The sequence below is a fragment of the Tachysurus vachellii genome, chromosome 1 (genome assembly GCF_030014155.1).
Source record: "Tachysurus vachellii isolate PV-2020 chromosome 1, HZAU_Pvac_v1, whole genome shotgun sequence".
In the NCBI taxonomy this organism is placed as follows: Eukaryota; Metazoa; Chordata; class Actinopteri; order Siluriformes; family Bagridae; genus Tachysurus; species Tachysurus vachellii.
In genome coordinates, this window is record NC_083460.1 from 17919792 (window position 1) to 17941335 (window position 21544).

The 21544-nt window shown below is 38.9% G+C and overlaps 2 protein-coding genes across 5 annotated transcripts in view; both read right to left on the reverse strand.

Annotated features, from left to right (window-relative positions):
• Positions 1-8239, reverse strand: part of septin4b (septin 4b) — a 45662-nt gene extending 37423 nt beyond the window's left edge. The window contains exons 1-2 of the mRNA XM_060875554.1: positions 7992-8239; positions 2803-2816 (exon numbers count right to left, since the gene is read on the reverse strand). Of these exons, the coding sequence (XP_060731537.1) occupies positions 2803-2816; positions 7992-8043 (66 nt within the window). The 5' untranslated portion in view covers positions 8044-8239. The remainder of the gene's footprint in view (positions 1-2802; positions 2817-7991) is intronic.
• A 2044-nt stretch (positions 8240-10283) lies between these two features.
• Positions 10284-21544, reverse strand: part of limk1a (LIM domain kinase 1a) — a 39114-nt gene continuing 27853 nt past the window's right edge. For all 4 annotated transcript variants that reach the window (XM_060875557.1, XM_060875559.1, XM_060875558.1 and 1 more), the window contains 13 exons: positions 21078-21187; positions 19899-20096; positions 19513-19618; positions 19188-19387; positions 18472-18658; positions 16873-16959; positions 16459-16590; positions 16175-16234; positions 15808-15873; positions 15251-15413; positions 14916-14971; positions 14347-14504; positions 10284-13877 (listed from right to left, as the gene is read on the reverse strand). In XM_060875557.1, the coding sequence (XP_060731540.1) occupies positions 13715-13877; positions 14347-14504; positions 14916-14971; positions 15251-15413; positions 15808-15873; positions 16175-16234; positions 16459-16590; positions 16873-16959; positions 18472-18658; positions 19188-19387; positions 19513-19618; positions 19899-20096; positions 21078-21187 (1686 nt within the window). In that variant the 3' untranslated portion in view covers positions 10284-13714. The remainder of the gene's footprint in view (positions 13878-14346; positions 14505-14915; positions 14972-15250; positions 15414-15807; positions 15874-16174; positions 16235-16458; positions 16591-16872; positions 16960-18471; positions 18659-19187; positions 19388-19512; positions 19619-19898; positions 20097-21077; positions 21188-21544) is intronic.

Sequence of the window (21544 nt, forward strand, 5' to 3'; positions counted from 1 at the left end):
AACTAATAATTAGCATTTTGTTGTATATGGCCCAAGATGAAAGTGATCGTTTTCCCATAAAAACATGAGCTCAAGTGTTAGATTCTGTTCAAAAAGGGAAAAATACAAATAAATGTAAATATAGCTCTAAAATATTAAATCTTGGAACTTTTTGTTCTACATCTCTTATATTCTATAAACCTGCTTTGAGACAATGTCCATTGTTTCTAAACTGAATTCCACAGCGATTTGCCAACTCTGACAAATGTAGGTTTTGTTGGAGATATCCAGCATATGTTTTATACCAAAGCTAAAGGCAGCTATTTTGTGTAAAACGCGAAACAAGCACCAAAACTCAAAAGACAGACAGGCAGACAGACAGGCAGGCAGCACAAACATCAATGACTCTGGTTTTACCAAATGACTTCTAAACCTTAAATAACGTGTAAAGCTGTCTTTGTAGCATAGAAATAGAAAGCTAATTTCAGTACAACCACTGATCAGCAGTTTAAACATAATTTTGACTTCTATTGTTTCACTTTTAGCAAAAAATATCTATAATGTATAAGCATGGGACAAACATTGTGTCATCCAGGGAGGCTGTGAGGGTGTATTTTTCTTCTCGGTTTGTATTTTTAACCAGAAGCGTTTTACCAGAAACATCTGACTACAAGGTAGCAATCACTGGATGGAGCACCAGGCACTTCCCAGAGACACACACTGAGAAATGCCAAGTAGAACATGCCAAATCGGTGGAGTCCACAAGCCACGAGGCTCCTCCATGAAGGTGGGGATTGTGTTGAAACTGTTGTCCGTTTTAAACATTTAAAAAAGTGTCAGTGAATTTAATGACTGGGAAAAATTCACTGGAAAGAGAATAAATAAATAAATAAATAAATAAATAAATAAATAAATAAATAAATAAATAGGAGTCCGGCAGGTTCTACATCGAATTAATATTTTTTGGTTTTTGAGACACCTTTTAGCAATAAAATAACTTCTCACCTGATGTGGGAACCTGAAACTTTAGTGTTTGGTTCCACGATTCCCAAACAATTTAATGCTTGGACCCAAAAAAGGTCTTTGCAGATAGATTATTTTACATAATGTTATCAAATCCTACAAGATTTGTAAGGCTCTTAAACTTTAGAACTTGGATAAAAAACAAAAACAAAAAAAAAACAAAAACAAGGCATCTGAATTTCAATGAACAAAAAAGTAAGCAAAGAATCAAAAAGAGCTCAAGTGCTTGGACCCCTGATGAAGGTAAGAAATGGCTTCTTGAGCTGAAACAGTAGCATGTATGGTTTGAATGAGTCTCGTAACTCGCTTTAATAAAACAAGAAATGAAGGAAACAGATGAACCGTGAATAAACACATAAATAAAAACCCTGCACTTTGCTGATAGACTAATAAACTCTAACTATAGCCATAGCACAAGACCTCGTGTCACAGGCACGGGTTTGGAGACGAGACGTAACAGTCGGCCAGCCACAAGCCACAGAGGAACGACCTGGACTTCAGACTGACAAGGACTTCTGAGCAAAATAAAGGAGATAATTCATATTTCTGGTTACTGTGGGTGCAAGCTGCTAAAACTGCTAAAACACTGATGTCACTGTTTTTGGGTGGACATTTGCGACATTTGAGACTCCTTATTTTGCGAATTGAAGGAAACACAAATATAAAAATAAGTTGCCGTAAAATACGAGTATGTCGTTATAGTAATTATACATCACTGTTTCAGCGGATCACAGCATTTGCTCACATTTCTATATTAACGTCATAATTCCAAAGATAATGTGTTTTTTATAGCTTTAGGTCTTACAAAATGATCCCTACCCCTTAAGACATTTGTTAACAGCATAAAATCTGATAAAATAAAACCAAATACTGATGTGTAATATGACAGGGACCGTTTTTTCAGGAAGAGCTTAGCCTCGCTAACGCTAACAACATTCTGAGGAGAAAGTAATACTTCTGATATATTTTCCTGTTACATGTTTTCTGAACTGCAGTGAATTGCAACCTATAGAGTAGCAGAAGAGCTGTAATGATGAAATGTTAATACATTTCTCCAGAGTGGTTTAAGTGCATTTTCCACTAAAGCACTTTTACTTAAGTAAAAGGGCAGATGGAAAAGAGATCGTTGCATGCACACGTTACGTGCCAGTGAAAAAAAGAAAACCTTGTTAAGTTTTATTTTCCGACGTGACGCGAGGGCATGGAATGCGGTTTGAGAAAGGTTTCGTTTTGTCACACTTGCAAAACTGATTTTGACACTCAACAAACTGTTTATCTGCTTTGTTTGGTGACATGTTGGTGAGTCCAAACACAGCTGACTGTGACGACCACATCGAGCAACCAGACGCCACATCGTTTAACCTTTCAGCTCATCTCAACTTAGAACAGACTCAGATAAGGGCTCATGCTCCACAACTGTGTACTACACCAAGCAAAAGTGCATTAAGAAAATAAAAAAAAAAAACACTAATATTGTACTTCTAATGTGTTTTTTAACCAGTTCTCAGCATCCAATACGAAAAGCCATGACAAGACAAATATTGAACTACAAAACTGAATGCTGAATTCTTTCATGTGGTGAATATGACCTGCCAGAGTCACTGAAATCTGTGGTGCTTTGTGAAACAAGAAATACCGGCCACGCTGGAAACCCAGCCCAGTAATGTAGAGTAATGTCAGGAATGAGGACGACTTTGATTGCCATGTCTCTAAAAATGTCTCTTTCTTTGGTGTCGAGATGTAAACTATCCACACCTATTAAAAAAAAAAAAAACAGGTGAGAAGTGAAATTGAACTTACCTCTTCATCTGTCCCTGATAATGTTAAAGGGTATGAAGGTGAATCCATTAGATCCAGAATCCAATGTGCATCCAAGGCATATGGAGAGAGAGAGAGAGAAAGAGAGAGAGAGAGAAAGAGAGAGAAAGAGAGAGAGAGAGACAGAGAGAGAGAGAGACACAGAGAGAGAGAGAGAGAGAGAGATAGAGAGACACAGAGAGAGAGAGAGAGAGAGAGACAGAGAGAGAGACAGACAGAGAGAGAGAAAGAGAGAGACAGAGAGAGAGAGAGAGAGAGAGAGAGAGAGACAGAAAGAGAGAGAGCGAGAAGCATTAATTATTGTATAAATTATTCACCAAAACAAAAACAGATTTCCAAATAAGAAAAATAATATTAATTATATTTGTATATCATTATAAATATGTAATTTCTGCTTCTGGTGATTGTTCTCACTGTCACTGTATTATATAAACTGCTTTATTATGCAAGTATATGAAGAATTCAACAGCTTTTACAACAATTAGTTTAAACTGGATTTCAGTGAAACCAGTTGTTCACACCTTAGTATCTATTTTGAATGTGTGTGTGTGTGTGTGTGTGTGTGTGTGCGTGCGTGTTTAGGAGAAAGGCAAATTCTAAAACAATAAGGAAATATGACATCCTGCATTGAGAGCATTTCATAATTTCATAATTTTTAGAGGTCATCCCTCCCTCCCTCCCTCCCTCCCTCCCTCCATCCATCCATATAACAAACCTCCATTCAAAATGAAATTTTAAAATGAAATCACTTCTAAATAGGAGACAAACGTACGACACTACTGACCTTCGGCTTGTTAACTGGCAGTTCTCTTAAAAACTGGCCACAGTTCAATGTTTTTCTTTTTATACAGAAACCATCACTGTATGTAGCACTTGAATATGGCTGAGAAAGAGAAAGGTTTCTCTAACAATTAAAGCGATGTTAAAACAAATCAAAACAAGACAACTGTCTTATATACAGCCATGAACTAATTACGAATGACTAATCAGTTAATAAGTTGCTCAAACTTTACTCTTGATGCCATAGTGGTGCTCAAGAAAATTTAGTGTAACTGGGGGTTTGGTTAAAAACCTCAGTGTTCAGATTAGTCACAACAGTCAAGAGTCAAATCCATCGATGAATCAATTTAACAGCTAGTTCAAAAGAGCCGACTCCGTAAAATAACGTAAACAATTAAAACACATCTTGAAAGCGTTCTGTCGTCCTGCATCACCACCAGACCGCTTTATAAATATTAATTCCCTTCTTCACTCCTGACAACTACAAACACAAGGATCTGAGCATCAAGGCGGAGGAAGAGGAGGAAACAACAGAGAAGGACGTGGGATACCGAACTCTGAGGAATGTGCACCACAATCCCTTCCAACCTCTCCAACACTACTCCCTCACTCCCAACTGTTGTTTCAGCTGGACTTCAGACATCACGACATCGCAGACACTTTTCGCATTTTCTGTGCATTATTGGCTCTTTCTGATGTTTTCTAAATGTCCCCTCTGCTTTCACTACATTTCAGGTATCAGTTAAATGATTTGATTCATTTAAGTGAACTGAAGTGAACTAAATTATTGCTGAAAGTTGAAAATTCAATCAGGATTAAAACTGTGTGAATCTCAATTTAAACTTTTAAACACAATTTAAATCTTTAGTACACACGTTATTCAATTCTGATAAAAAACAACAAACTTGAATAAAAAAAATAATCTCACATTATTACAAATAGTTTATAAGCTTCATTTGCGGAGAATCTGCACATAGTTTTTGCGCATCCATTTAAATTGTGTGTAAGGAGACCTGGAGCGTTATATGATGGGGAAAACCAATGGTATGTTAATTTAAGTAATATACGCCAAATGATGTTATGAGACAAAATAAGATGCGGAAATTGTAGCAGAAGCCAGAGAACGAAGGCTTTAATTATAGCAAATGAAGGAAACATCGCTACCAGAGTCGGGAATAAAATGTCACAATTTCTTTCTATGTCACTGTTACCTATAAAAATGGGTGTTTTTGGCCTGCATGAGTCCATCCCCAAAAAATGTCTTTTTATGATATAGTTGAAAAAATGTTCATCTTTTCTAAGATAGTGAAATGAAATATTTAAAAAAAAGTCATTTTGTCTTGAATGTTTACATCCATGTAATGTTGCCAGGAACATCATAAATGTTCATGTGATTATGAAATGAAAGATTTTGTTCTGAAATAATATGAAAGTCACTTTAGCCGACGATCAGGCCACAGTCGCACCACATGATTCACACTTAATGCTGTCTTGACTCTTCACATCTTGAATGATTCGTAATCATTTCCACAGCTGAACTTCTCAGGACATGTACTGTAGGAGATAAATGTGCATGATACAAACACCGACCATCATAGTGGTTAAAAAGAGAAATAATAAGAATTTGTCAGAGAAGTAAAAGCTATCATTTTATTTTCATCAGAGGTTTGCTGGCTAGATTGAAACGGAAAGAACTGAACAGGAAAATATAAATTTATGGTTTTAGCAGACAGGCTTCAACTTTGTGTCAAAACCATGCCGACTTTCTCTAAAGTTTTAATGCTGGAAATTTATCCATCATTCCGTAACAATTCAGAGAACATTCGCAAATATGGACTTTAAACTTTTTTACCCAAGCTAGATGTTGTCTCAGGATCATTTCTTTAGAATCAAAATTGAAAAAGACAAAAGTATGTGGACAGCTGGGCATCGAACACCGATATGAGCTTGTTCAACATCCCATTCGAACAAGGGCATTAATATAGAGTTGCCCTTCTGCCCCTAAAACCGATCAAACCATGTCCATGGACACAACACTGGTAGAATAAAATCGGATGAAGCGTCTTTGCTGTAGCATTAATATTACAGTTTACTAGTGAAACTTTGGGGCAAACATATTAGCCCCGGATCATGACATTATAGTGTCACTTGGAGACCATGGAGGGTGACTGCTGTTGCTGTGTTTGGGTCTCAGTCACTGAACATTTTCTGGCTTCAGCAAAAAGGAACTTAGGATAAAACTATAATAAATTCAGAATTCTTATACACACACACACACACACACACACACACATCTGGGATACACAGTCGCACTTGACCATACAGTGTACAGTTACAGTAAGGAGTTTGGTTCCTCTCAATGTTTCTTCCTCATATCATCTCAGTGAGTCAGGAGTTAAAAGCGCTATCCATATAAAATTGAACTGAATTGAATCAACCCTCAGCCACTAAACTTTACTGATGGCACAAAGCCTTTCAGTAGGTAATGTTCTCCTGGCATCTACAAACCTAGACTGTCAGATAGAGAAGCGTAAAGCATCACTCCAGAGAATACTGTACATTCCCACTGCTGAGTCCAGTGACAGAGTGCTGTACATCTCTCCAGCAGACACTTGGCAGTGTACATCAGTGTGATCATAGGCCAGTGTGCAGCTGCTCAGTTGTGGAAACACAAAGGATCTGTATTCTATCCCAGGCGCAGCCATCAAACATGTTGTTCTGCAGTTACACTAAGAGAAAGTACTTACTGGAGGTAGAATAAATGAAATGAACATTGTACAGAGGCATATTTTAAACAGCACACACCCTGCTGTACCGTTTCAGGGACATCGGTGCAGAATGAGCATGACTTGATGACAAAGACTGTCATGAGTAGTAAGAATTCTGTAAATATGAACTAAAGGGAGTGAAGTACTGATCAGGAAAAGAAACAAAACAAAAGTGACGGGACATACGGCTAAGTACGGTGACCCATACTAAGAATTCGTTCTCTGCATTTAACCCATCCAAAGTGCACACACACACCGTGAACACACACCCGGAGCAGTGGGTAGCCATTTATGCTGCGGCGACCGGGGAGCAGTTGGGGGGGTTCAGTGCCTTGCTCAAGGGCACCTCAGTCGTGGTATTGCCAGCCGGAGACTCGAACCCACAACCTTTTTTTATTTTTTTTTAGCATTGAAACGTAGTGAAAACAATTCAGTTTCATTCTAATTAAATTGCCCACCATTATTTTCTTCATAGGCTTGTATATTGTATATTATAAGACTGTTGAACTCTGTTGATGTTTTAGAGAAGTATAAATCACAGGTATATGAAGTATTGATCATCCAATTTGTTAAAGTGATCACAAATGACACGAGTTCAGAACCTCAGTGTTAATCCGTGTTAAACTACCACGTCATTGTTGCTGTTTGTTATTTCGGAAAAAACCCTGAGCACATATTGAAGAGGATAAACTCATGGCAAAACCTAAAGAGCAAAACAGAGAGCATTCTGAGTTTGTGTGCAGCCAATTAGTCAATGTAGAGACACGTAGCTCAAAGAGAACTCAATGCCCCAATCAGGGCGTCTTCACCATTGTCTTATGAGCTCTAATCAATGGAACTTCTTATTAGAACAAGAGCTGACACACCTTTACCTGTACGACATCTTGACCTGAATTGAGATCTGTCATTAGTGTCATAGGAGCTTTCGCACACCTCTCACAGGCATGCGCTTGGATGTAACGTAGCTCGTCACGTTTGCTCTTCAGTGTCAGCTGGAAGAAATACATGGAAGTCAGGAGCCTTCAGAGGCTCCAAAAAAAAATGTCAGCGCTAAAAGAAACGCAGCACACAAGAATGCGTCGTCCCCTGTGGAAATGTACAACTATGAGAGATCACGACTGCTGGATTATTTTGGGTCTCTGCTCTGGGAATCGTCCCCCGTTCAACAAAAAGCACTTCAATCCGTGTATTCTATATATAGTGAGGTCTGACGAAACCGTGCACTCTATTTTACACCAGAAAGTCCTGGAATATTCAGTCAAAACAACACAAGACTGTTTGTGTGAGGTCTGATTACTACAGCTGTCATGTTACCTTGCAGATGGACTAAAGACTGAAGCTCGGTGTTCATGCACAATCACTCATATATTAAAAACAAGACATCAGACATGCAGAACAGACAGAAACAACACAATAAATGACGTGTGTATGTGCTGATACGTGATCAGGCACCTTATCTGACAGTGACAGTGCGACTGAAGGTAAAAACACACTCATGTGAAATGATGTCATGTGGTTTAAGTCATGCATCATGCGTGTATGGGGCATCATTAGTGCATCCATCAGAGTGAAGCTGCATGTGCTCCAGGCACAACACGTCACACACGTGTGCGCGTCACTCACCGTGGCTGAACACTGGAGTCCTGAACCGACCGGTGAGGGACGAATTCTCCATATCTGTCAGCGCTGTTTTATATGTCACTTTCCACGTGTACGGGCTTGGAACAATATCCCTGTGGTACTAAACCCCGACGGTGAAGATGCACGAGACTCAACACCACAAAGCTCCACGACACTCTGTACGCGTCTCGCGCTGCTGACTGAGTGCGCGTGACTCGACCTGGCGCTTTAAACGCAGCGCCGCGCGCTATTGGCGGACACGAGCAGCGTCACGGCCAGGATAACAACAAGCGCGCGTGCACGCGCTGCGCGAACCCGCGTCAGGCTCCTTTTAAAGGTGACGTTTATATTAATTAAGATCTAAATAAGAATCATTTTAAAGTTACACCGATTTTTTTTTACTTCATTATTCATGTAAGGAGAGAAAAAAAACCCACTGTATATCATGATAATAATAACAATCAGATAATTCTGACCATTTATCCCGTATAAATTAGATCCCTATTACACATGGAGTAAAGCAGGAGACTGTTAAAGTCCATCTCATGTCACCATCCACACACACACACAATCACATCCAGATCAGTTTAGTTTAAACTTTACACTGTCACAGCAAACACACACAACTAAACTGGGCCCAGGATTGAACCAGGGAGCTTCACACACACACAAATAAACTGGGCCAAGGATTGAACCAGGGAGCTTCACACACACACAACTAAACTGGGCCCAGGATTGAACCAGGGAGCTTCACACACACACAAATAAACTGGGCCAAGGATTGAACCAGGGAGCTTCACACACACACACAACTAAACTGGGCCCAGGATTGAACCAGGGAGCTTCACACACACACAAATAAACTGGGCCAAGGATTGAACCAGGGAGCTTCACACACACAACTAAACTGGGCCCAGGATTGAACCAGGGAGCTTCACACACACACAAATAAACTGGGCCAAGGATTGAACCAGGGAGCTTCACACACACACAACTAAACTGGGCCCAGGATTGAACCAGGGAGCTTCTGGCACCACAGAGCTGCTGGTTTTACTTTTCTCATTAATTTAGTCCAGGATATATTTTACCCAGCAGCCAGCTCTCCATAACAACCACCAACCTGTGAAGGTTATCACCGGTTTCCTCTGAGACATGTGATAAAACATAACAGGCAGCGTAACTGTGAGTGCAGTGCGATCTGCCCTCTTCTGTATACATGACCTCAACAGTGGACTGGATTGGCCAGAGTCACCGTGACTGAAAGGAGACAGAGATAATGCTATCACATTACGCCGTAACATTGTCGGGATATGAAAGCGTTCATGTCTGGAGTCTGAGAGGTTTTATACCCTGACAATCTTTTTATTTTGTTTTCAGTAATTGAAGATAGGATGGTTCGTGGATATTCTTACAATATCTTGGCTATATGGCCCATGAGTGAAATATTGGTTTCTAGGAAACAGGTGTAAATGTATTTCTGTATTTAGGCATGTGATAGCCTAGTGGTTAAGGTGTTTGGCTACCAATCGGAAGGTTGTGAGTACGATCCCAGGTCCACCAAGCTGCCACTGTTAAGCCCTTGAGCAAGGCCCTTAACCCTCAATTGCTTAGCTGTATAAAAAATGAGATAATGTAAGTCGCTCTGGTTAAGGGTGTCTGCCAAATGCTGTAAATGTAAAGTTGTAGCAAATATTTCTACATCAAGAATTTAATCTTTGTGAAAGAGTCACTACGGAATCGGGACCCGTTGTCACCGGTACTGACTAATTACAGTCCTTTTGTTCAGTTTCCTTTGATAGATGGTTTAAATCTAGCATGAAACTTGATATATAACTACATATATAGCCTTATATTATATATTTGTCAATGTTGTTTAAATCTTCTAGAACTGTGTGTATGCTAAACCTTTATTAACTCTCACAAAATCCCCCTGATCAAGCTTAATCAGTCAAAGGTCAACGATGGCCTTTATTATTTTTTTATTATAGTTATTTACAGGTAATTATTTGCAGTACTGACATAATGAGTCTCCTGAGGGAACCTATTGTTTGGGAGCTAACTAGTTTTTGCATTCTGCTAAGTGCCACTAGATTGTTAGCATGTAGAATGATATAGTCTTAGCGTCTTTACTTAGCTTACGTATTATATAACACACCTCCTACTTGTACAGGCAAAATTATCATCTGTAGTTCTGACTACATCAGTTGTATGATGGGATGAAGCTGTTTTGATGTTAGCTCAGTTTATCATATTTCATTATGTTAATTGAGGAAAAAAACACCACCAAACACAGTATTAACAGTTAAGGAGCGGCAGTTTTATTCCAGCTGCAATCAAATATAGTTGACTCCTTGGATTTTTATGGCCAGAATTTTAAAGTGCAGAATATGTTTTTTTTTCACAGCTTGTGTACGAATATTAAATTAAAACAAAGCACAAAAAATTCATAAAACTAAATACCAAACTGGACAATGAATATATGGAGAATACAGCATAAATATAGAAAGCAACAGGAAGACTCGTATTAACAGATCAGAAATGACATAAAATCAAATTGGTCAGGCTTAAAATAAAAATAAAATTCTAAATGCTCTGCAATTCGTTGGCAAGGCTAGCTTAAAACAAAGGCACAGCAATATTCGGAGGTAAAACGATCCTTTGCAAAGAAGGACTGCTGCAGCATTCGCACATATAAGCTCACAGTCATCATGCTTGACAAAGGTGAAACATCCAGATTACATGCCATACACTGTCACATGGATCAAAAAGTACACTTTGCTGTATATATTGTGTATTGTTGAAGAGCCAAGCGTGCATGTTCTGTATTTTACTGTACTTTAAGTGTAATACTAATATGAGTAATAACTTGTTTTTTTTTTGTGATGATGCCCTGAGCTAGACTATCGAGGTTCAATACTAGACTAGGACATTAAGTGCTTTCAATGGAGGTGAAGCAGCATTCAGTGAAAATGACATAGTACGATTAAGCAGTCGTTATAAAACACAACATCTTTCACAAAGGATCTTTCTTTAGGCAGCAAAGAGCCCACAGGCTCCAAACCCCTGTGTAATAAACTCCAAAGAAATGCTTACAGTTTCAGTACTGAAATATCATGATGATGTATTAAAACAGCCACAGAATTCAAATGACCCAGAAATGTATATTTATGATTATTTTGTTTTTCTTTTCTCTTCTACTATTGCATATTCTACAGTATTTTACATGTAGTAAATGTGAGCATTTTCACACACTCTGGCTTATTACGACATGATGCCAAGTCCCATCAAGGGAAAATATGGCTTTCATAGGTTTCAGCAAAAAAAAAAAGTATATAGAATATAATCAATAAACGGAAAAATATAGCTGGCCTACGATCTCCCTTTACGTGACACAACGTACAGTAGTGCATCAGGAGAAGGACAAAGTGTAAAGAGATTTCTTACATGGTCATGAATGTAATGTCTTATGTACAGTAGATGCCTCACACATGGACACACACACACCGCTTGCAAAGTATCTCACACTTATTTGCGACTGAAAAATGTTTACCAGGACTGACTTTTTTTCTTTCTTTCTTCTCCATTTTTTTTTTTTTTTACAAAAAGACTTTCGGTGTCTTTTTATTCATATAAGAATCAGAACATGATCCATTTTTCTGTAACCATTAGGAAAGGAAAAAAGCGCCGGTTTTCTTCTGCGCTGTTTCCGTATTTAGTGCAAATGAAAATCAGTGGAAAATCTATACAAAACTTTTTGTGGTTCTGTACATAAAAGATTTCTTTTTACATCTGTTGGCCTGCGACTGCTATCTGCACACAGTCCTCCGCTCTGTTTACTTCCAGAAAAGCATATTCTGAGTTAGAAGAACAGCCAAATTTGTGGAGGATCCCTCGTGCAGCCGAGGCACCGTGCAGCCGATCCCTGACGGGACGAGCGGTGAAAGAGGAACAAGGAAAATAGCTGAGTTTGACCACATAAACAGACATATTTACAGGCAGCGAGTTCATGTAAACAGGACGTCTCCCATAGGGAGTTTCACATACTAGTGAGACGCAGGCAAACATCACTGAGGCGGCAAAGGACAAAAGCCACAAGAGTGGCGTTGGAACAGATTCATTTTCTTTTCTTATATATATATATATATATATATATATATATATATATATATATTTAAACACCATCCTGATTCTTACACGGAAGTCGATCGTGAACCTGTCGTCACCTCGACCGAACGATGTTTCTGCACCTGATTGTGAAATCCAAATGTTACAGTGTGTAATATTACAAACTAAATAAAATAGATTATGAGCAAATAAAACACTCAACAAAGCCAGGCATTTAAAGAAAAGAAAAGAAAAAGACCCGGACACCTATTTAAAGATCTATAGGACACATATCCCTGTTACGAATGGAAAGAAAGTCTCTCAGTCTTTCATTTCAACCCACAGGCCAAGAAAAATATGGCAATGTCATAACTGTATAGAAAATAATGTCTGTACAATGTAAAAGATGTACAATAAGTAATTAGGTATATACACTATGTTTAGGGTCTCACCTTAGGGGTAGAGACAGTATAATGTACCTAAAGAAAAGTGTACCTTGTTTTACATCAGGGGAGTCAAACATATGTCACACATATATACCCTAATGTGCGTTTTACATTAAATCATCTTTCACGGACCATAACCGAATGAGAAAATGTGTAAAATACTGTATTAAACTCATGGTCATAAATGTAGCTACATTAAAATGTGCTAAAGACACGTAATCGTTCGTTAGAAAGCTGTAACCATGAATCATAATGAATCATGAGTCATTTAGGGGTTTCATAGCCATGGGAGCGAATACTTATGCAACCATAGTTTGATTTGTTTTTAAAAAAAAAATAAAAAAATTCCCCGATCTCACCCAAAATGCAATAGTTTTGGGTTGTAAGACATAAAAAAATGATTACAAGGATGGTAAATACTCATGCAAGGCACAGAATGGTAAAACCATCATTAGAATTGTTTTTTTTTTCTAATTAATTACCAGATGTTTATCTATTTTCTGTTCAGATTAAATTGACACATTTAGAAGGTTGCTGATGATGTTATCGGTTCGGTCGGCTTATGAAGTGCATCGCGGTCCGTTATACGAAAGGAGTTTGACGCCCCTGTTGTAGACTAAACATTGTCAAAGCTACAAGGATTGAAAGACGAAACTAAAGGGAAGCATTCTGTACAAACTCATTCATCTCAGAAGAGTCGGTTTGATCTCGCGTTCACTGCCCAACAACAAGCGGGACAGAAGAACGGATCATTTACAAACACGCCTTTCTTTCTTATTTGGCTTGCAGAACATGGCGTCTTTAGAAAACGGGTCCTTTTTACACGATTCAAATGAAAAGTAGATGAATATAATATTTCGTAACTATCCATGACATTGAGAATTCAGTTCAGAGGTGTATAGTGGATGTCAAGAACTCTGATGAGATGCTGGAGAAGCTAAAGTGACAGTGACGGTAGAGGAATGATGCCCTGCAGTTCAGAAGAACGATTCTTCAAAACCCACCAAAATTTCCACAGAATGTGCTCCAAATCCTGCTACGGACCTCCAGTTACGAAGAGAACATTACCGAATGCCAGTCCAATAACACGGACCTGCTCCGTCGCCCAAGCACTCCTTAGCCAGCGGGTTTTTCACAACATTGGGAATGAACACCATGAGATCAGACCCTGATTGGCTATTCCGTCTGCTCTCGATGAGTGGGCAGCTTGTTCTCCTCAGGTGGATGCTTCTGCCAGAAGTCTAGATGGACCTGCTCCAGCTCAGAAACCAGTGAGAAACGCATGTCCAAGTGCATCTTTAGCTTTTCAAGCCATTCCTCCAGCTTCACAAAAGCAGGTCTGTGAGAGAAAAACAGAAAATAACTTATTCCACATATATAAACGTAACTGAAAACTGATAAGACGTACGATGTGTCTTTAGTTTGGGATTAATGGGAATTGAACAGCAAGAGAAAATATCAGTAGCACCAGTGCGTCACAACGGTATTGTTCTAGAACAGCAAGAAACAGCTTCCTCACAAAAGTTTGTTTTTTATAATATACATATTATACCATGCATTACATGCATAACATGCATACTCAATCTTCATCAAGCTTCTGATTACTAGCCTTTGTTGACTAAAAGCAAAAAGAAATTGTGAGTCGAACATACAACAGGGTGTCTTTAGTGCGTTATCACCGTGATCAGACACTCGGGCAGCAGAAAGCCATGAGAAACCGCCTCGTTTACATTTACACCATTCTACAGGGGTTTTAGCTGAAAAAATAAAAGGCTAAAAAATTAGAGTGAAGTGGAATGTATTCGCACCGTTTCTCAGGATCCAGGTCACAGCACAGGACAGCCAGGGGGAAGAAAGCGCGGGGGCAATCTGGAGGGTAATAATGCTCCAGGAATCCATTGACGTTCAGGCCAAAGTCTATGGCTCGGGGTAAGTAGTCTGGATCTGCATTGACTCGCCCAATAATCTGTGAAAGAGACATGAAATCTTCATTCAGGAGGTTCCTTCAACTTTTGTTGACATTTTTTGTTGAGGATAAAATAAAAACCTACATTTTACAAACTTTTCAACAACAAGAAAAATAAACGTCACGGTTGAGACGGTTGGCTGTACGTACAGCGCTAATTAGTGAACAGAGCATGAGGCGTAAATCACACCAGACTGTAAATGCTACTTTCATTTGAGCTTAAGTATCAGTTCAGTAACGGCCATGGGGTTGTTAAGATCCTGTTTAAAGTGGAGCTGAAGAAGGCAGTAATAGTTACCATGCTGGGTTCCCTGTTAAAAACAACTGCCTGAGATCCCGTGAGGAGAAAAAGGGGAGAGTTCAAACGTTTAACGGCGAGTCGAGCCAACAATTATTCTCCAGATCACTCACCTCACACAGCATGATGCCGAAGGAAAAGATGTCCACCTTCTCATCGTAGCTCTTTCCTGTAGGTGGAAACGAGCCAGAACAAACACAGAGGCATTAGACAGGAAGTTTAAAGCAGCTACAATAGATCTGAGGAACAGGTTCTTTGTTCTATTAGATAAAATACAACATGAACTGAAAATAAAGAATTTCTAAACTCTATAAAACCTATAAAAGATCAGCAAATCAGTATGTTAATGAAGGGTTAAATATATAAGGTACTTTCTTACTGATTAAAAAAAAAAAATAGTAATAGTCAGCAATAGTCTATTATGAGAGTAACAGACAGTGGGACTGACCATGGATCATTTCCGGAGCCATCCAGTACGGGTTTCCCACAACGGTGTATCTCTTCCTCCTGTCAGGTTTCTTCACACCCTGAAGCTTTCCAAGTTTGTCCTGGTTCTTGTCTTCTACCATGAGGCGCGCGAGCCCAAAGTCTGCCACCACGACACTGTTGTTCTGAGAAGGAAAATTGTGGATTTAATACAAAAATTATCGTTATATGAAAAAAGAAAAAAAACAAGAAAAACATTTTTCTTCATGAAAACACGACATTTATAATGATGCATACAGGAAAATGTGGAAAGATTCGATTTTTTTTCAGATGCTGATAGAAAAGTTCGAGTCTTATTTCATGTTGAAAAGCGGCGTGTAAGTAAACGTCAGGATAATTCTGTTGCAAATCAGTTGCCAAAACTCACACTGTTTACCAAAGCCACCAAAATGATATGAACGTCAATTACATCATTAAATCCGAATCCCTAAAGACTCACGAAACGTTAATAACAAAACTGGACTTTCGCTCTGATGTACTGGGTTTATTGGATATTTAACCTCAGGTTTGTCTCCTCACCTCTCTGACCAGACAGTTGTAAGAGTTGAGATCACGGTGGATGATGTTCATGGAATGAAGGTAGGCCTGAGAAAGAAAACAGTCACGTAATGTACAATAATCAAGCAGCAGCGGTGTGTAATGGTGTTAGGAGTAATAACTAAACACTGGTTGATGAATTGAACAACATCTCAGTAATGAATGTGGATCTGATGTTTCTTGATGCAGAAGGTGGTGGCAGTGTGGACAGAAATACAGACATGACGTTCATTCCGGTCAGTTGTTTTACAGGCTGTATATAATGGATCAATGTCATTTATCTATCTGGATTAAAAGCTTGTACGTTGTGTTAAAATAATATATTGTGTTCATGTGACATCACACTTACCATCCCAGATGCAATATCTTTGGCAAAACTCACTCTCTGGTTCCAGGGATAATTACTGTCCTGTACATGAGACACACAGGGGGTTAAAGATGTTTAGTTTTAAACTTAGACAAAGACTAATATAGATCTATCTATCTATCTATCTATCTATCTATCTATCTATCTATCTATCTATCTATCTATCTATCTAAATAAATAAATAAATAGAGCCAGTTTTTAATAAATGATTGGAAGGAATGGATGACATTAATCTCACACACACACACACATATACACACACACACCATTTTCTTAATGATTTCCCTCAGGGTTCCTCCTTTGATGTACTCAGCAATGAAGTTCAGCCTCTTGTCTTTGTAGAGAACCCCGATGAACTTGAGGACGTTGGGGTGGTCCAGGCATCTCATTACTTTGACCTAAAACCAAATAAAATCACTTTATCTGGGACGTCGAAATGAAATTCTGTCAGGAGTTTAGAAAAATGACAATATGGATTTTATATTGTTGTTATTACAAACGTATAAAGTTTGTAGAATTATTATATATATTTTTGTACTGGGACATTAAAATGATTAATCTCAGTGACTTCAGAACAGAACAGAATACTGAATTTTCTTTCTCTTTAAGAAATGAGAATTTCACTTTTGTATTGCACTGCAGATGAGTTTGTAGGGATAAAGCTGGTGTGTGTTACTTACTTCTTTAAGGAAGGTCCGCTGGGTCTCGTCGTCAAATCGGATGAGCTCCTTCATCACCATCACCTCACCGGTCTCCTTGTGGGTCACCTGGTGGGTCACAGAAACAAACAGTGAGGTGTGTGTGTGTGTGTGTGTGTGTGTGTGTGTGAGAGAGAGAGAGAGAGAGAGAGAGAGAGAGAGAGAGAGAGAGAGAGAGAGAGAGAGAAGGCATTCGTTCTATCAGTGTTGACAGTATTGAGTGTGTGTGTTATTATTAATTTTACAGAATACTATTTTTTTTATTGACACTTTTCTTTTGATCCATTTTCCAGTTATCTTACATTACTAATCTATACCGACGGCCCAGTGCACGAGTCGGGGGACATGACGGACAGAGTGCCACCACATCACAGAGCACAATCACACACTCACTCACTACAACGCAACTATGTGGACCGGAGGAGGAAACCGGAGATCCTGGAGGCATCTCACACACAATGATGAGAAGGGAATCAAACCCTCTACTACAGAGGTGTGAGGAAACAACATGCTCACCACTATTCTGTTCCCTCAAACGTTTCTATCACAAGTCCATTCCATTCACTCGTGTATGTGTACTGTAGATAATCACAAGACAGCATCTTTAAAGAGATTCGGATTAAGTTCTAAATCCAAAGACAACTATTGCCAGGGAAATCTCAGAAACAGTCTCCATCCTCTTCAGAGGGATTATAAATCATTACAGTAAACATATAGCATACAGACAGATATGCAGAACGATGTTTGTCTGTAGCAGGTCAGTTATTTAGAGATAAATGAGATAAATTTATGAATTATTTGGTGTCAAATGTCTCAATCTGAGGATATTTAGTACCACTTGAGGAAGGAGCATAAAAACAGCATATCTTCTGTAATTAAATATCTGTGTGTGTTCTGTTACAGAAACCGCAGCTCTATAAGATGTCCGTATCTATATGGACACCTACCATAAAGGTCTACAGGAGAATTCAGAGAAAACAAAATGACTTGATATCAATAACTGCTGTTCTGTGGCGTGTGTAAGGAGTCTGAACCTAAACAGGAGAATTGCTTATGATGAATGTGGCAAATACTAAGACAGGGGTGTACAAACGTATGCTTAGTTAGAATGAAAACCTACATCCACACCTACAGCCCTTTCTGAATGAGTCTGGGAACTGGTACAAGGTGGCAGGTGTAATTTTAAAGTTATAATAAAAGTCTATGTTGAAACTTTAAACTCATATAACATCAAGTTATAAACTGAAACTTCACAACAGAAAAGAAGTGTTTTTATACCTTTTATTTAATTTATTTTCATTTATTTTAAACATATTGAACATTTGCATGAAGACTCTTCCTTTTTTGTCTCACTGCTGCCACCTCCTGGCAATGTTCAGAAAAACTCCCCTCCATTTCGAGGCACTAAACCTTTCATTATTCTATATTTGAATTATATTTGAATCCCTGGGTAATGAAAAACAGAAGTGTGTTACAGATCACACAGATCTCTTCTGGTCATTTGGTTACCAGGAAACAGTAGCTCTCGCTTCCGTTACTGGAGATACCAGACCTAGTGCTGTTGTGTGAGTGTGTGTGTACCTTAATAGCCTGACCGTAGCAGCCCTTTCCCAGCACTTCTCCATGGATGAGATCGGAGGGTCGGAAGATCCTGTGTGTGCGGTTTGTCACGACACGGAGCGACTCCGAGCGTCCGATATCCTTCCTCAGGGACATTGGGGACGCAGCGTTGCTGGAGCACGGTGACTTATCGATACTGAAGCTCCGCCTGGAGACGGGGGACACGAGGACATAAGTTCATTCGTCGTGTTCAGATTCGCATTCAATAAAAATGCACTAATTAGGATTCATCCTAATGCAAGTGAAGCAAGATTAAAGGTTTTTTTTGTATTTATCTTTATTGAAAATACAGATATTAATCAGTAAAATTCAGCTTGTTAAAATAACCAATAATGCTGTACAATAAAGATGTAGAACACCTTTATATTTACTTGTGAGAAAAAAAATTGTAAACATTTTCCTGGATCGATCTTTTAAAATAACTCTAAAATATATTTATTGGTCAAGACAAAATCTTTCATCAGGACAAACTTTACACATTGGTCAGTCTGTTGGGACAAAATATGTCCAATAGAATTAATAATAATAATAATAATAATAATTATTATTATTATTTATCATTCCAACATTCTTCCCATTTTTTTGCTACACACTTGTAATTTGTGTACTTTATAATGCTTCTTATTTCTCTGAGGGCTTTAATGAAGTAGGAGTAAAGAGTAGTGAGCTGGACTGACGTGATCACGCGTGAACGCAGGTTGTTGATGTCGTGGTTCGGCGGTTGTGTGATCGGGGAAACCGGGCTGTGTCTCTCGGGCAGTGGGCTCGGTCCGTCCACCTCATACTCAAAAGGGCTGCTGGGGTTTTCAGGGTCAAGGGGGTCGTGTTCGATGGTGAGCTGCAGGAGGCGACTGGTCTCTTGAATGAGCAAATCGATCTAAGGTGCAGGCCACAAGAGGGAGATGTTCAACATTAAAAAGAATATTTTACACACACAGACACACACACTGACACACACACTATCAGGAGAATATATTTTTCCAAACGCTTGTTTTTCTGTACCTCATCAACAGGAACGTTCCGGATGGGGGTACCATTGATCTCCAGGATACGGTCACCAACATGTATGGTGTTCTTCACGTCAGGACTGATGCACTCGGAATCCACCCTTAACACACAAACACCATTTAAATAAATAGAGTAGAATCTGCAGCTTTTCATGAAGAACAGCAGTTTCCCATGAAAGAGACCAGCCAATGTTTAATGCTTAGAATCATCAGTCAAATTCCAGAAACTGACTGAAAGGTGAGATTTTATTTGTGCTAATTATATTATTCTTCAATATATATAACATTTTATATGAATCCATTATATTCTATACTTTTATAATGACATTAAAATCATGTAATATTTAATAGAAACAGCCCTAAAAGCACACACACACTTACTGGGACACGCGGACTGTGGGGTTGTAGTCGGTGCTGTAGCCGTTCGGGCTGCTTCCCGGATCGATGGACAGAGAGAAGCCACGCTTTCCATCTGTGGAGGCTGGAATGGACACCAGCGTGACCGTGTGAGGGATCCGTGAGCACGGAGAGTCAGGCAGAGTCGCCGGGGTCACGATGGTCTCGTAATAACAATGTCCACTGGAAGAAGACACCGAAACAAAATCGGATCAGTTACTCGGATGTGTACAGAATTGTGCAAAAGTCGTATTATTTTATAGACATTTTGTTCTCCATGTTTATTATAAGACTACAAATCAAATTGTATCTCACTATATACTCGTGTTGTTGAGCTCATTACTGTTTCATCACTTTATAATATTAAAATTCCATTTCATCATTTTCAAGGCATCCTTGCTTTACAGCACTGTATGGATGGATGGATGGATGGATGGATGGATGGATGTATAGATGGATGGATGGATGGATGAAAGGATGTATAGATGGATGGATGGATGTATAGATGGATGGATGGTTGGATATAAAGATGGGTGGATGTATAGATGGAGGATGGATGGATGGATGGATGTATAGATGGATGGATGGCTGTATAGATGGATGTATAGATGGATGGATGGATGTATAGATGGATGGATGGATGGATGTCTAAAACCCAATATCACATTTTTAACATTTTTAAAGTTGTTATAAACTAAACACATTTTCTAGCTGACATTGTTAAACTCAGTCCTTAATATGAGGGACTGGGGCATTGGAGGCAAATGGGGAAGTTGTGGCTCAACGGTTAAGGTCCTGGTTTACTGAGCAGAAGATTGTAAGTTCAGACTACTGCATTTTATCCTGAATCCTTAATCATTTTCCATCTCTGTGTTTTTTCTGCTCTAACACACCTGAATCCTACTGAATCTAACACAGAGGCATTCATTTCTGGAGAAGAAAAAAAACAACAAACATCTAAAACACCAGGTAATGCCGCCAAGTCCCAAACCTAATCTCCCATCACACACCTCACACACCTCCTCTACTTGTCTGAACAAGTCAGGTGATTTAATGTCTGAGTCTAAAGTAAATAAACATTGTTCTGAGGTTTGTCAGTAATGCAGTGAAGGTTGAACAGATTGTAAATACAGATATCAGGGTGACGGTGTCAGTGTGACTCACCAGTACAGCTTGGACCTCTCCACCAGAGCGTAGTTGTCGCCATCGCCGATGAACGTGCGACAGTTCAGGCAGGTGAAACACTCGGGGTGATACTTCTGCTCACCTGCAACCTGAAAAACAGTCATTAAGATCAGAGTTTATTTAAGAGAAGCATTTAAAAAGGGAATATGAACATAATCAACAATTATTCATTATTTCATGTAGCGAAGTAATTTGGCAAAGCTAACAATTTTATTAATGAAATACAAACCACTTACATTCTATCAGCTTCTATTTGTTTTGTTTTGAAAGGTTGTATCACTGGTACAAAGTTCTGACACTGGAGACTCCTTCCTTAAATGCTCAGATGTGCTTCGTGTTAAATAACTATTCAGTTCAGATTTTAACAGTTCAGATATGCAACGGTTTTAAACGTATGTGTCATAACAAATAAAATAAAGAATAGAATTAAAATGAACATAGAACTG